Raw genomic sequence first — 13592 nt, 5'->3', positions numbered from 1 at the left:
AATTGAGGTGCCTAGATTTTGACGGAAATACACTTTTTGTCTTTTCTCTTCTCGCTGTATTTGTTGTATAATCGTCACAGATCCAGCTCCCGACGAAGAAGAAGAAGAATAAGATGAGTGACGAAACGGCGTCGTCTTCGTCTCAGGCGACGGCGAAGAAGAAGGAGAGTTTGGGATGGATGGAGTGGATGAGAGGATGGAGCAGCGTTTTCCAGGAGATTCTCTTCCAGAGGATCACCGCGTCTCATTTGCAGAACCCTCTCCCTCTTCCTCCCGTCAACGACCTCACTTGCGTCGTCACTGGCTCCACCAGTGGCATTGGCCGCGAGACTGCTAGGTTTCTCTCTTTACCCCCTCTGCTCCCTTAGTTGCTTCCGATTCACAATCTATTGCGAGTTTGATTGAGGATTGCTGATTGATCAACGAAGTTGCTTTTGTTTTGGGACTCGAATTTCTGAGAATTTCTTTAAGCTTTTAGCTCTTTTGCTTATTGTGGTTCGCAGGCAGCTTGCAGAGGCTGGTGCTCATGTTGTGATGGCCGTGAGGAACACGAAGGCAGCTCAGGAGCTGATACAACAATGGCAGAACGAGTGGTCTGGTAGGGGTCTCCCACTTAACATCGAGGTAATCTTTTAATTTGCTTTAGGATTTTTTGTTTACAGTTTCTGGGGCCTATTATGTTGTGTTGCTGGGACTGATATTAGCCAAGAGCGTGTATTGACAGATATAAAGCGTTATGTGTTCTAGTTAGGCTGTGGCTAAGCCAGTTTCTTGTATCTTAGATTGTGTATTGGTTTCTAACATCTAGATGACTGATGATGATACTATGTTTGCTTTTGTAAAGGCAATGGAACTTGATCTTCTTTCACTGGATTCTGTGGCAAGATTTGCCGATGCTTGGAACTCCCGATTAGGACCTTTGCATGTTCTAATTAACAATGCTGGCATATTTGCTATGGGAGGTTGGTTTTATTTATCTTTTAGCTATAAATCTTTGAGTTTTTCTCCGTTTCTTCCTGCTTAGATTTTCATCATCTGTTTGTTATGCTAAGAAGATATCAAAGTCATACTTGTGCATCATTCACCATCATCAATTTCCAACTTGATGGACCCAATTAGTGAGCACTGGCTTGTATAGCGCTGAAATTAAACATAAACGGCTAAACTTGTACGAATAATATGAAGAAGGTTATTTATAGAAAGTCCACTCTGATTGCCAGTTATGGAACTTTCTACGATGGGTTTCTCTCTTAGAAAAAAACTAAATTACTATGTTCTATAAACTGTGCAGAGGCGCAAAAATTCTCAGAGGATCGATACGAGCAGCACATGCAAGTGAACCATTTAGCTCCAGCGCTGCTTTCAGTACTCCTTTTGCCGTCTCTGATCCGAGGCTCTCCTAGCCGAATCATTAACGTGAATTCCGTTGTAAGTTCTATGATCACTGACACTGCAGGCCCCAAGTTTGTTTTCTCTAGTTTAATATTCTTTTTTGGTAGGCGTATTGAGGCTAAAAAGCTCAGATTTGTTTCTATATTTTGTGTTTTTAAATGACTCTGGAATATATAGCTGAAGTCTGAATACTAAAGGGTCTTCTCTAAATCTGTACATATGGATATTATTGATAATTATATCAGCAGAGTTTTGGTATAGAGAAACGAAACAAACCCAAGGTTGTTGAAAGTTCTGACCCAAAATATACTACCATGACCGGATTCTACCACTTGCGTTACTTCATTTCTCATTTTTCGTGAAACTGTGGCATTGATGTATGTATGAAAACTGAAACTGTCTATCGTCTTTGGTGATTACTATTTTCATGCAAGTTAATGGGTTGTGGGATTCACTTTTGTAGATGCATAGTGTTGGTTTTGTTGACCCGGATGACATGAATGTTGTTTCTGGTAGACGCAAGTACTCAAGCGTTGTAGGATACTCGAGCAGCAAGCTTGCCCAGGTGAGATTACTGTAATGGTATTTAACTTCATCTGCAGCGGTTTTCAGGCTTTGGAAGGTGTTCATTTTCAGAAACTAGCGACTTAAGTTTCTGGTTCCCTTCATCTTTCAGATTATGTTTAGTAGCATTCTTTTCAAAAAGCTGCCTCTGGAAACAGGAGTTAGCGTCATATGTCTATCCCCCGGTGTTGTTCTAACAAATGTTGTAAGTATTAGCTTCACTCCAATTAGTTAATGCAGGATGCACGCTTGTTCTGTTTTCTCAGAACTTCACTGCAATAAATTACCTATTTGTTTCGGAATTTTATAGGCCAGGGATCTTCCCAGGATTCTTCAAGCTCTTTACGCCGTGATACCTTATTTCATATTTTCACCCCAAGAAGGTTGCAGAAGTTCTCTATTCTCGGCCACAGACCCTCAAATTCCAGAGTACTGGGAAACACTAAAGAACGATGATTGGCCTGTTTGCCCATTCATCTCTCAAGATTGCCGCCCAGCAAATCCTTCCGAAGAAGCACACAACATAGGAACTGCGCAGAGAGTGTGGGAGAAGACGTTAGAGCTCGTGGGTCTTCCTCTTGACGCAGTTGAGAAGCTCATAGAAGGGGAGAATGTCCAATGCCGTTATGGAGCTCAACACGAATAGTCTTTCCGAATAGATAAGAGAAAAAGTCCACAAGTTGAATTGCTCCCTTACAAATCAAAGGGTAAGTATTGAGAAATTGCTTTTCTTTTGTTTCTTTGTTTTTTTTTTAAATCTACTATACACTGGGGACTGAATCCCCCAGGCATGTGGTTTGCTTGAGAAAAGAACAAGGAAGGGCGTGAGAATGTTTGAATGTTGGTTAAAAGGCATGCTTGAGCTGCCAGTCCATGGCTTACTTACAAGTCTTCTTCAAGTGTTGTATCTGTGTTAAGAATCTTGTTCAGTAAGTAGTATGGTGGCCTGGTCTGGTGGGTAGTTTCCTGTTCGAGTTGAGGGTATTTCCGTAAATGTATCCCTAGTTTGTGCAATCACGTTACTCATATATTATTTATATCAGTGAAAGCATCTCTCTTACTCTCCTGGACAAAAAAGTGATAAATCTCCTTCCACTCTCTAATGTTTCTTGCTTAAATGAGTATTCCATGGAAGTGATTCACTCACATATAGACCTAATAATATGAGTGGGTTTCTCCTCTTTGATGAGATGCTCATTTGAGCAAGCAATGTTTGGGAGTGGGAACTAATAAATATTGTATATGAGTTTTGTCTTTTGATATAAACATAGAAAAAAGGAAAAAAGTTTGTATTTTGGTTTTCATTTTCATGCCCACTTCACGTGAATCTAATGCGTTCAAGTTTGTGGACTACCTTTTTTATGCTTATATTTCGTTTTACGTGTCGTATGATTCAAGCCTTTAAATCATCCACACCATGCACGTCTTCTTGATTATTTTCTACCACGATTGCACCGAACATTTATATACATTTGACATCAATTCAATTTCTTTTTTCTTTTTTTTTGGTAAGGGAAGAAAAAATGTAGGGCATAACACGTACACTTCTTCCCCAATTTGGATCCTGTTGTGATCTGTCGTCGCCAAGTTTTTTTTTTCCCGTCGTGTTTAACTTTCAATTCAACCTCCCCAAAAATAAAGTCTTAACGCCCACAAGGAAAAAAAGGAACTTTCTCTTTTTTTGTTGGGTTAATGAATCAAAGTTTGTTCCTTTTTGTCTCTCCAGATCCCTAGGGTTCGTTTCTTCTTCCTCTCCCTCGTGACTCTGTTTTGAATCTTTTGGGGGGTTTAATAGTCGGCGTTGCTTTTTGTTTTTATAATCCCTGCGAGTGCGAGAATTTCGATTTCTGTTTTCGGAAAATGGGTGATTGGGCTCCGCTTGCTCAGTCTGTGATTTTGGGTTTGATCTTCTCTTACCTTCTAGCTAAACTGATCTCTATCGTCGTCACGTTTAAAGAAGACAACCTCTCCCTTACTCGCCACCCCGAGCCCGAATTGGAGATAAAACCGGAGGTTGTTGACTCGCGGCGCATCGATTCCTCTACCGTAGGTTTTGGCGGCGGCGGTGAGGCGGATTCGCTTGTGGCGGAGCAGGGTAGCTCGAGAGCTGATAGCGTCGCCGGTGACAGCGAGGAAGACGATGATTGGGAAGGCGTCGAGAGCACGGAACTCGACGAGGCTTTTAGCGCCGCCACTCTCTTCGTGACTACCGCCGCCGCAGATCGGCTTTCGCAGAAGGTACCCAGCGATGTTCAGCAACAGCTCTACGGATTGTACAAGATCGCTACGGAAGGGCCTTGTACTGCTCCTCAACCTTCAGCTCTCAAAATGACTGCTCGTGCCAAGTGGTATGCAATTTTCTTGATCGTTTTGAGGCTGAAATTTGATGTTTTACTCTAGTTCATCAAGGAGGAACTGTGTTCTTGAGTGTATCTTGATATCACCTAATTAGCTTCTTGCCTTATGAAAGTGTCTGAGATGATGTGGTTGATTGTTTATATCGATTCGGGCTTGTGGTTTACTGTAAGACTGCAAATTTCATTGATTAGGAGTTGCCATGATCTTTTTCTATTTTCAGGCAAGCATGGCAGAAACTCGGTGCTATGCCCCCTGAAGAAGCGATGGAGAAGTATATTGAGATTGTCACTCAGCTATACCCAACTTGGTTAGACGGTGGCGTGGTAAAAAGCTTTTTTCCCTCTTCTTTATTTTCATTTCATTGCTTTTTTTTTCTTCTCTGGACTGTTCGTGTGATCTTCTCTGTTTGCTTTATTGCGACATAACAGAGAGCCGGAAGTCGGGGTGGGGATGATGCAGCCTCCAACTCAGGAGGAACTATGGGGCCAGTTTTTAGCTCATTGGTTTATGAAGAGGAATCCGAAAATGAGTTGTAAGGTTCTCCTCTTGTATTCTGATGTGTTTTACTGTCCTTTGCCTTTGAGTTCTCTACTTGATTTCTTGCATGTCTAGATCAGATATAGATATTGTATTTTTTTCACCTCTGTGAAATCAAAGGTCCATAAACTTGGTGAATATGCAACTTTAGCGTCTTTTGCTAGCTCTGCAACAATCTCATTTTGGTGAAATGATTACATTATTGTCCACGGAACTTGGAGCTGTTTCTTTTTCCCTGTCTCTTCGAATAGAACACTAATCCTTCGCTCATTAATTCTTGCTTTTCTCCTTTCTTTTCTCTCTCAGGAAGATTGATGCAATCCACGCATTTGCTAGAGAAGGGGAAATCGAGAATTTGCTAAAAAGCATTGAAAGCGGAATTCCTGTAAATGCAAAGGGTTAGTCTCTGCTCTTTGTATATTTCATTTGTTTGTGGAAGTTCATCCTCGTGATGTTGGATTTGCTTTCCAATTTCCTGTAAAACTGCAGATAGCGAAGGTCGCACACCGTTGCACTGGGCTATAGACCGTGGCCACTTCAACATTGCTAAAGTTCTGGTCGATAACAAAGCCGATGTGAATGCTAAGGTGAAGAAAGAGAAACTAGGACCCAATAATTATCTGCAAAAGTATCAACTTCTTTATACAAAGCATGTGTTTGTGTTGAGCAGGACAACGAAGGCCAAACCCCTTTGCATTACGCTGTTGTGTGCGACAGAGAATCCATAGCTGAGTTTCTGGTGAAGCAGAAAGCTAACACAGCCTCTAAAGATAATGACGGAAACTCCCCGCTGGATCTCTGTGAATCAGACTGGCCCTGGATTCGAGATTCCGAGAAGCAAACAGACTAAACAAATACTAACCACAGAGATGCCGCGTCTTCTCTAATTCGCGCAATGTATATGATGAAGTGACTTAGTAAGAAGGTTCTCTTTATTTCAGCATTTCTCTCAGCCCCTACCATATGGTGTCCAACAGTAAATCACTTTGGATGTTTCTAAGTCCTGTCCTTTGAATTTCTTTTTTTTTTTCTTATATTGCAACAATCTTTTGTTCCCTCAGGTTTATGAAACACATATCGTAACCGGTTTTTTTATTGGTCTGCTATATAAAGAGGGAGGCTTTTCTTATCATTTTTTGGATGCTGGATAAATGAATAACCGACTTTGGCGGTAAAAACGGTTGGTAGAGACAGTTAAAACATGAATTAATGACCAAAGAGATTTATGGATAAACCCAAAAATAAAAAACAAAATTAGTAATTTTCGTGGCCCTATCATCTTCTCTCAATAGGAACCCCGCCTTGGGCTACCGGAAAATGGCCAAGGTGGTGGTTTGCTCGCTACTAACCGCCACCTTTATAGTCGTCGTCCTCTTCCTCGGTGCTAAGAAGCAAAACCAGACTCAATCCATTGAAGGTCTCATAAGCCGCCGCCTCGGACGCAGGCTTGAAATGCCCGTGTTTGACCCTCTGGTGACCCGAATCGAGAGGTTGTCTCACGAGAAAGAAGGCAATACAAAGACTGTAGAGGCTGCCAAGGATGAGGAAGATCATATGTTTGAGGAGTATTTTGCACAAGAGAGGAGGCTTAACACGACGATGAGGATCAAGTTCTTGTTTCCTCTGCTTGACGCGGCACCTAGAGATGGGTTCGTGAGCTTAAAAGAGCTTCAGACATGGATGATGCAGCAGACAGAGGACAACATGGGTTACAGAACCGCCAAAGAGCTGGAGCTACAAGATAAAGACAAGGATGGTGTCATAACCTTTGAAGAGTACTTGCCTCAATTCTCAAAGGAAGACATTGGTAATGAATTAAGTAATTAATTGTGTATATAAACACCTTTTTCGAGATCTTTCTTCTTAAACATGCAAAGAAAAACAGAGAAAAACGAGAAGGGTCACGGTGAAGCTGGCTGGTGGATGGAACAATTCAAGAATTCGGATTTTGATCATAATGGCTCTCTCGACATTGAAGAGTTCAACAAGTAAACTAATGCTTTAAAAATATTTCATTTCTTCTAATTAATTTCGTTATGTACAAATTATCCATAAATCATTAAAAATATTAATGTGCAGTTTCTTGCACCCAGAAGACAGCAGAAACGGAGATGTTCAAAGATGGGTTCTAAGGGAGCGAATGACGTAAGCATTTCGTGATTGTGTTCCAGTATGATGAAAGTCTAGAAAAACGACATCGTGTTTATATGTATAGGGGCATGGACACGAACGGTGATGGAAAGCTAGAGTACAAAGAGTTTGTAGAGAACGCATATGAAATGTACAAAGAGTTTGCAAAGTTCGAGACAGAGGAGGATGAGACTGTGCCAACGGCTCAGCTTCTGTTCGCAGAGCTTGACAGAGACAAAGACAGGTTCCTCGTGGCCGATGAGCTTCGACCCATTTTGCACTATCTTCAACCTGGTGAGCTGAGTTACGCCAGATACTACTCTACGTTCCTTTGCCACGAGGTCACACACTCTCTCTCTCTCTACCAAATTGTTACTTAATTATTATCTTCTTAATATTCTTGCAAACAAAAAGAAGGGTATTTTATAAAATTTATCCATTTACTTTGAATATTAGTTGTTTCTCTTTTGTTCTTGAACTCGAAACAGCCTAACAATGTCTATGTGTCTATGCATCATGTATTGAACAACCTAAGAACTCGACCAATTTTTGTTTCTAGGTAGAAGAAAAACTAGAAATATGTAACAAATATTTATATTCTTAGTATATGTATATGTGATGGTCTAAACCGATTTTATAAACAATGGGAATGTGAAATTAACCATGTCTAAGTAGGTATGTGTATGAAGGGTTTTTTTGTTTGGCAGGCGGATGATGATAAAGATGGTAAATTATCACTTGAAGAGATGTTGAACCGCGAAGATGTGTTCTACAAGGCAGTTCATCACGATGACTTGGACGACGAAGACTATTTTGATCATGATGAACTCTAATTTTTTTTGTGTGTGTACTGTCCTTCAAAATTTTAACCTCAAATTTTTGTTTAATTGACTACTTTGTCTCGCCTAGATTGGTTTTGATGATTACATTTGTTATTATTATTTTTTTTTACATTAATAGTCCTATAGGCAAATTTCACAACATAATTTTAATAAAAATTAATCCATAGCTGTTTTATACAAATCACATACTTTCAAACGTATTCTAAACATGAAGCATGCTATTTTATCCGAAGAAATGGTAATTTATATGGTACCACACTATTTGTCTACAATACGCGCGAAAATAACACCTGAACTTATTTACGATTTTGCAACTGCATTGTTTTGCAATTAAAGCTTCAAAAAGTCACTCTGCCTAATCAGCCCATATTATAGATGCCTAAAGAAAATGTCAAGAAAGTTTTGTATGATATGAGAAAATTATGTGAACAAAATTTATAATTATCTATGCCAAAAAATGTCAAGGAGGCAGAAACTTTTTGTTTTTGTTTTTGTGGACATGGGTCAAGGGGGCAGAAACTTTCAAACTTAGAACCACTAACTGTTGCATGAGCCATGCGTCTCTAGCCGATTAATTTGTATATATGTTTGTATTTTATTGTTAAAGCATTGATTGATAATAATTAATAAGTTTTCCTCATCAACGACAGTTACGTCCTACCTTTCTACTTGTTGACTTAAAAATATATATATACTTTTAAAATGTCAAGAAGAGGTGGGTAAATAGAAAAAAACAAAAAACAAAACTAATAAAAATCTTTTAGAGTTTGGACTGCAGAGTACGATTACATTTAATTCGGATAATGTGATTATTAAATTCGCATGTTGTTACATAGATAATGCCACATTTTTAGTATAAATATTGCTCAATGCAGTTCTCATTTCTCACTCATCACAACCATTCTCAAAAACAGAGGCTAAAACCGTTTAAAAAGGCGGGAAAGAAACAAAAAACAGAGTCATAATGGGATCTTTGGCTGAAACACAGATCACTCCGGCTAAAATTTCCGACGAAGAGGCTAACCTCTTTGCTATGCAGCTCGCTGGTGCCACCGTGCTTCCAATGGTTCTGACATCGGCCTTAGAGCTCGACCTTCTGGAGATCATATCCAAGAATGTTCCTCTAGCTGGCGGTCAACTCTCACCATCGGAGATAGCCTCTTATCTTCCGACCAAGAACCCTGATGCTCCAGTCATGGTCGACCGGATCCTCAGGTTGCTTGCGGCTTACTCCGTCGTGACATGCTCTGTTCGTAAGCTTCTTGATGGCGGCGTGGAGCGTCTGTACGGTCTAGGACCGGTATGCAAGTACCTGACTAAGAACGACGATGGAGTCTCACTCGCTGCACTATGTCATTTGAACAGAGACAGGGTCTTCATGGAGAGCTGGTAAAATGCTTTCACCTTTCAAAGATTTAAACTTTTATAGCGATACTCCACACTAAAAAAAAACATGTTCGTTGATGATATGAGTGTACAGGTACCACTTGAAAGATGCGGTTCTTGAAGGAGGCATTCCATTTAACATGGCATTTGGTATGGACGCTTTCGAGTACCAAGCTGCCGATCCGAGATTCAACAAAGTCTTCAACAATGGAATGTCCAACCACACGACGATCGTCATGACCAAGATTTTAGAGATCTACAAAGGATTTGAGGGATTGTCTTCGTTGGTAGATGTTGGTGGTGGCATTGGAGTCACTCTCCGTATGATTGTCTCCAAGCACCCACACATCAAAGGCATCCTTTATGATCTCCCTCATGTCATTGAGGAAGCAGTATCTTATCCCGGTATTTATACTTCCGAAAAGCATTGATATATGGTGGTTTTCATGGATGTTTAATTCAGTGTCTTAGCTTGAGTTTTGTTGAATGATTCAGGTATTGAACATATTGGGGGAGATATGTTTGTGAATGTCCCTAAAGCAGATGCCATCTTCATGAAGGTAAATAAACTAGTCCTATTTTATATGATTCTTGGCAACAAGTTTTATACGAATGTATCTCGGACATTTATTTTTATTTTTTAAAACATGTGACAGTGGATATGTCATGACTGGAGCGACCAACACTGTTTGAAATTTCTGAAGAATTGCTATGAAGCGCTCCCAGACAACGGGAAAATGATAGTAGCGGAATCCATACTTCCGGTGGTGCCAGACTCAAGCCTCCTGACAAAAGAAGTTGTCCACATGGACTGCCTCATGTTGGCTCACAACCCAGGAGGCAAAGAACGGACCGAGAAGGAGTTTGAGGCGTTGGCCAAAGGTTCCGGCTTCCAAGGCTTCCAAGTTGTCTGCAGAGCCTATGGTACTCACATAATGGAATTCCTCAAGAAGATATAGAATGTGTGAAGGATACATTCACCTTTGGCTCCTTTTGCTTCCAAGTTTTGGTTACATCTCCATTGTTCTCTCTCTTTGGTTTTCATGTCACTATGGTTGTTGTTCTTGTCCTTGTCGGAAGATGCATTTCTTTGTAAATGTACTTTCATCGCTTGTAAAAATGGAAATAAAACATAAAGTAGGCTTTGTTTGTGCTTAATCTACCTTTTCTTGATGGACGCTGATACTCCAAATGGCATTTCTTCTCTCTACTTTATCTTTCTCATATTAGTGAACCAACAAAGAATATCAACTCAAACCACAAGTATGGTAATGTTATGATTCCATATGATGCAGTTTTCAACCTGTGCATTTACTTTTATGTTGTAGACTAAATTTTAGTTTCTAGATGTAATCACCTCCAAACATTTTACATATACTTTGGTGAGTTTCCAACCTGTGAGGTATCACCATATCTCCATTTCTATGGGAAGACTAGAGAGTTCGACATAGTTACATGTTTTATATACACTAAGGAAGGAGATTGGATGTTCCTTTTATTTAGTCAAGAGAGAAACGAAGTCATCCATATGCCAACAGTAACTACACCAACAGTCGCTGCGGCCTGAACCAATTCAACCACCATGTTTTGTCGCTGCACCGGGAGATTCTTCCACTCTGTTCTTCTGTTTTCAAAGAAAGCAAGACACGTCAAGAGTCTATAACATAATATGTCACAAATCTGAAGAGATTTTTTGACCCTACCCTAGATCAGCAATGATGATGCTGATGTTGTCCTCTGATCTCCGGTCCTGAATTGTAAAACTGTCAGTTTTCGTTTTCCTGATTAAAGAAGGCGTAAGGAGAGTTTTTCGTTATTTTACCAAAGCTACTTGCGCAAGAGCATCACAAGCAAGCTGTTACAGAGGAACATTTCGAAGACTAGTTCAGACTTAAAGCCATATCTATGTGATGTAGAAACTAATTGGTAAGGACATGGAAACTAAAAACAAAAAAAAAGCATGCCTGGACATTTCCATGTTTACGGAGCTGTTCCCTTACGAAACTAACCACATCTGAGCTGCATCAGCAAAACATAATTGATCAATGTGTAAGTTCCATACTTATCACTGATAAAAAGCATATAATTGAAAGGGGAAAGATGGAAGAAAAAAATAAAGGAAACCTCTTCATGTAGTCCCACAATCCATCAGAAGCTAATATAATGAATTCCACATCAGATGTAAGAGGTACTTGGTATATATCTGGAGTTGCGACAACCATGTCACCTTTAAAGTCGATTCTACATCATCAGACAAATCAGGATATAGACATCTTTAAAAACGTAACAGAGGAGACAAACAAAAGTAGAAACACCTTTCGAATAGTTGAATACCTGGAAACAAACTTCTCGGACCATCTTCCTTCATTGACACCTTTCTTTAACATCCTGTGCATGTAAACTTATATGAGCAATAAGGCAACATCGGAAAAACAAAAAGAGAGCAATTTTAAGAAGATATAAAGAACCCAACTCATTCTTCTTTGTCTTGAACCGGATGTCACCAAAGGCACGAGATACAGCTATATCTCCACAAATCCTTCCATTAACAATCTGATTGAGTTAAGAGCCAAAAAATAAAACGACTTTTAGCCAAATCCGGAGTTGCACACAAGATAAATTTCAGTAGTTATATTTGAGCAATTACAAACTTTGAAAAATTAGGAAGACACACCCATCCACCTGCATCTTTGATTCTCTTCACTTCCTGAATGGCTGCCTTACTGCTTCCATATGGACGATGAGAATCAGTCAATTCCTCGATTTTCCCAGATCGAGATAGGACCTAATGCATTAACAGAGTTCATACATGACCAACTTCAACGATCCATGGATTCCACAACTTCTTGATAAGAAAGCTTACTGCGCATGAATCGCCGATATGTGCAATGAAAGAAATATCATTTCTGATGAGCATCACAGTGGCTGTTGAACCTGATTCGTCTTCTTCACCGTTTGTTTCTAGCCTGGACCAAAACCATATACATAGAGAAGTATGGTGAATTTACTTCACTCAAATACAAAAAATTCAATCAAAAACTTGTGAAATTACAAGCTAACTTTCACCATTTAAGCAAATTTTGATCCACGCTTTCAAAGGCCTTAATCAAAGCTTCCTTGATCGCCGCGAAATCACCTCCACTCAACAAAGATCCAACTTGCAATGCCCCAACACACTCCTTGTACAGCTCCTCCCTATTACCATCATCATCATCATCACCAACGAAACACTACAAAACTGAGCTTGCATGAGAACTAACACAATTACCTGAGGAATTGGACAGAGGACGATCCAGCGTGGCCGTCGAAAACCGCGGCGAAGGAGAAGTTATCGAGAGCTTCCGAGCGGATGACTATGTCATCCTCCATCTCATCCCGGAACCCTTGAACGCTCGTGTATCCCCATCGAATCGGCGTCACGCCCGTCAGAGACGACGGCGCGTCGATCGCAATCGCGGAGCAACGGTGACGACCGTACGTGGGATAGATAACAAGGCCACCGCCAGCGTCGGCGGTTGTTTTAGAGGAAGACGAAAATTGGCGGAGACTGTTGGAGTGGAAGCGATGAAGGTGTGGCCTAAGAAGCGCCATGACTCAGTGAGTCAGGCAAAGCGAGTTAACCAGAAGAAAGAGAAGAAAGAAAACAAAGAGAGTCTTATGGTTAAGTTAGTGGCAGTGGATTTTCGTAAAGAAAAATCTGAAGATAAGAGAATCAACGAGGGCCTCTTAACTAACTTAACGGTCCACGTTACAAAAATGGGCTATTAAATAATCGGGCCCAAAATCGGAATTTAATTCAACTTCGAAAACATTCATAACTTATCCGTTCTAAATTTAGTTTTGTAGAATGTAAATGATCAAGGGTGCACCAGGGCGATCTTAATTCTTAAGTATATACTTGCTACTTAATTGGCTTTTGTACAGATAACAAAAACTTGTGTACGTATTTAGCTTGTTAAATATATGTATTCGCAATTTCATATACTAAGTAAAAAATAGTCTCCTCAAACTGAAATAAGAAAACCGCATTTTGTGTGAACTTTTGTACAGGAGAGAATTGGTTCATGCATTTAAAATCCATATCATTAGAGCAAGATATTTGTCAACATTAGTATGAATAAATAGAGGAGTTTTGTTTACTTATCTTCATATTTTGCATTAACATATGTACGTGCTTTAACGAGCTCATTTCTCACAATCTTGGATCTTTCAGGATTTGGTGAGTCCATCATCAGAGTTTCTACGGACGAACAAAGAGAGAATTATTCGAAGCTTGAAATGATACAAGTATAGATGAAAGTCACACAGACAAAAACTACAGAAGAATAGTAGACTACTGTAGTTTTTACTTTGATGTTGAAGTGAAAACATAACTGTTAAAAG

The 13592-nt window shown here is 39.9% G+C and overlaps 5 protein-coding genes across 5 annotated transcripts; 4 read left to right on the top strand and 1 right to left on the bottom strand.

Moving 5' to 3' along the window:
- The first annotated feature begins 4 nt into the window (after positions 1–4).
- LOC18029380 (dehydrogenase/reductase SDR family member FEY) lies at positions 5–3016 on the top strand. Its single transcript, XM_006412967.2, has 7 exons — positions 5–337; positions 504–624; positions 845–962; positions 1292–1428; positions 1856–1957; positions 2069–2161; positions 2267–3016. Exons 1-7 carry the CDS (start codon positions 114–116, stop codon positions 2600–2602), a joined length of 1131 nt encoding a protein of 376 aa, XP_006413030.1. The 5' UTR covers positions 5–113; the 3' UTR covers positions 2603–3016.
- A 373-nt stretch (positions 3017–3389) lies between these two features.
- Positions 3390–5983, top strand: LOC18029379 (acyl-CoA-binding domain-containing protein 2). The gene is made up of 6 exons (XM_006412966.2): positions 3390–4304; positions 4535–4637; positions 4743–4846; positions 5158–5249; positions 5341–5438; positions 5522–5983. The coding sequence occupies exons 1-6, from the start codon at positions 3817–3819 to the stop codon at positions 5699–5701; spliced, it is 1065 nt and encodes a 354-aa protein (XP_006413029.1). The 5' UTR covers positions 3390–3816; the 3' UTR covers positions 5702–5983.
- A 140-nt stretch (positions 5984–6123) lies between these two features.
- LOC18029378 (calumenin-A) lies at positions 6124–7881 on the top strand. Its single transcript, XM_006412965.2, has 5 exons — positions 6124–6658; positions 6737–6839; positions 6931–6996; positions 7067–7322; positions 7689–7881. The coding sequence occupies exons 1-5, from the start codon at positions 6169–6171 to the stop codon at positions 7812–7814; spliced, it is 1041 nt and encodes a 346-aa protein (XP_006413028.1). The 5' UTR covers positions 6124–6168; the 3' UTR covers positions 7815–7881.
- A 906-nt stretch (positions 7882–8787) lies between these two features.
- On the top strand, positions 8788–10175 carry LOC18029377 (flavone 3'-O-methyltransferase 1). The gene is made up of 4 exons (XM_006412964.2): positions 8788–9212; positions 9304–9614; positions 9705–9769; positions 9866–10175. Exons 1-4 carry the CDS (start codon positions 8788–8790, stop codon positions 10166–10168), a joined length of 1104 nt encoding a protein of 367 aa, XP_006413027.1. The 3' UTR covers positions 10169–10175.
- Positions 10176–10489: 314 nt separating this feature from the next.
- Positions 10490–12905, bottom strand: LOC18029376 (protein phosphatase 2C 57). The gene is made up of 11 exons (XM_006412963.2): positions 12478–12905; positions 12276–12404; positions 12073–12175; positions 11884–11994; positions 11683–11762; positions 11544–11597; positions 11334–11450; positions 11174–11228; positions 11032–11064; positions 10913–10959; positions 10490–10833 (listed from the first exon to the last, which is right to left on the bottom strand). Exons 1-11 carry the CDS (start codon positions 12798–12800, stop codon positions 10713–10715), a joined length of 1173 nt encoding a protein of 390 aa, XP_006413026.1. The 5' UTR covers positions 12801–12905; the 3' UTR covers positions 10490–10712.
- Positions 12906–13592: the final 687 nt, after the last annotated feature.

The sequence above is a fragment of the Eutrema salsugineum genome, unplaced genomic scaffold (assembly GCF_000478725.1).
Source record: "Eutrema salsugineum unplaced genomic scaffold, Eutsalg1_0 scaffold_1, whole genome shotgun sequence".
Taxonomy (NCBI): domain Eukaryota; kingdom Viridiplantae; phylum Streptophyta; class Magnoliopsida; order Brassicales; family Brassicaceae; genus Eutrema; species Eutrema salsugineum.
The sequence above is the reverse complement of the archived record's forward strand: the minus strand, read 5'-3'. Positions and strand labels throughout refer to the sequence as shown.

Bases quoted from the DNA above. Each gene is read 5' to 3' on its own strand.
- LOC18029376 (XM_006412963.2), bottom strand. From the start codon at position 12,800: ATGGCGCTTCTTAGGCCACACCTTCATCGCTTCCACTCCAACAGTCTC. The intron at 12,176-12,275 runs GTGAAAGTTAGC...GTTTTGGTCCAG, and splicing joins GATCAAAATTTGCTTAAATG to GCTAGAAACAAACGGTGAAG. The intron at 11,451-11,543 runs GTATTCAACTAT...CTGATGATGTAG, and splicing joins TCCGAGAAGTTTGTTTCCAG to AATCGACTTTAAAGGTGACA.
- LOC18029380 (XM_006412967.2), top strand. From the start codon at position 114: ATGAGTGACGAAACGGCGTCGTCTTCGTCTCAGGCGACGGCGAAGAAG. The intron at 338-503 runs GTTTCTCTCTTT...TGTGGTTCGCAG, and splicing joins ATTGGCCGCGAGACTGCTAG to GCAGCTTGCAGAGGCTGGTG. The intron at 625-844 runs GTAATCTTTTAA...GCTTTTGTAAAG, and splicing joins GTCTCCCACTTAACATCGAG to GCAATGGAACTTGATCTTCT.
- LOC18029379 (XM_006412966.2), top strand. From the start codon at position 3,817: ATGGGTGATTGGGCTCCGCTTGCTCAGTCTGTGATTTTGGGTTTGATC. The intron at 4,638-4,742 runs GTAAAAAGCTTT...GCGACATAACAG, and splicing joins CTTGGTTAGACGGTGGCGTG to AGAGCCGGAAGTCGGGGTGG. The intron at 5,250-5,340 runs GTTAGTCTCTGC...GTAAAACTGCAG, and splicing joins AATTCCTGTAAATGCAAAGG to ATAGCGAAGGTCGCACACCG.
- LOC18029378 (XM_006412965.2), top strand. From the start codon at position 6,169: ATGGCCAAGGTGGTGGTTTGCTCGCTACTAACCGCCACCTTTATAGTC. The intron at 6,659-6,736 runs GTAATGAATTAA...AAAGAAAAACAG, and splicing joins ATTCTCAAAGGAAGACATTG to AGAAAAACGAGAAGGGTCAC. The intron at 6,997-7,066 runs GTAAGCATTTCG...TTATATGTATAG, and splicing joins GTTCTAAGGGAGCGAATGAC to GGGCATGGACACGAACGGTG.
- LOC18029377 (XM_006412964.2), top strand. From the start codon at position 8,788: ATGGGATCTTTGGCTGAAACACAGATCACTCCGGCTAAAATTTCCGAC. The intron at 9,213-9,303 runs GTAAAATGCTTT...ATGAGTGTACAG, and splicing joins AGGGTCTTCATGGAGAGCTG to GTACCACTTGAAAGATGCGG. The intron at 9,615-9,704 runs GTATTTATACTT...TGAATGATTCAG, and splicing joins GGAAGCAGTATCTTATCCCG to GTATTGAACATATTGGGGGA.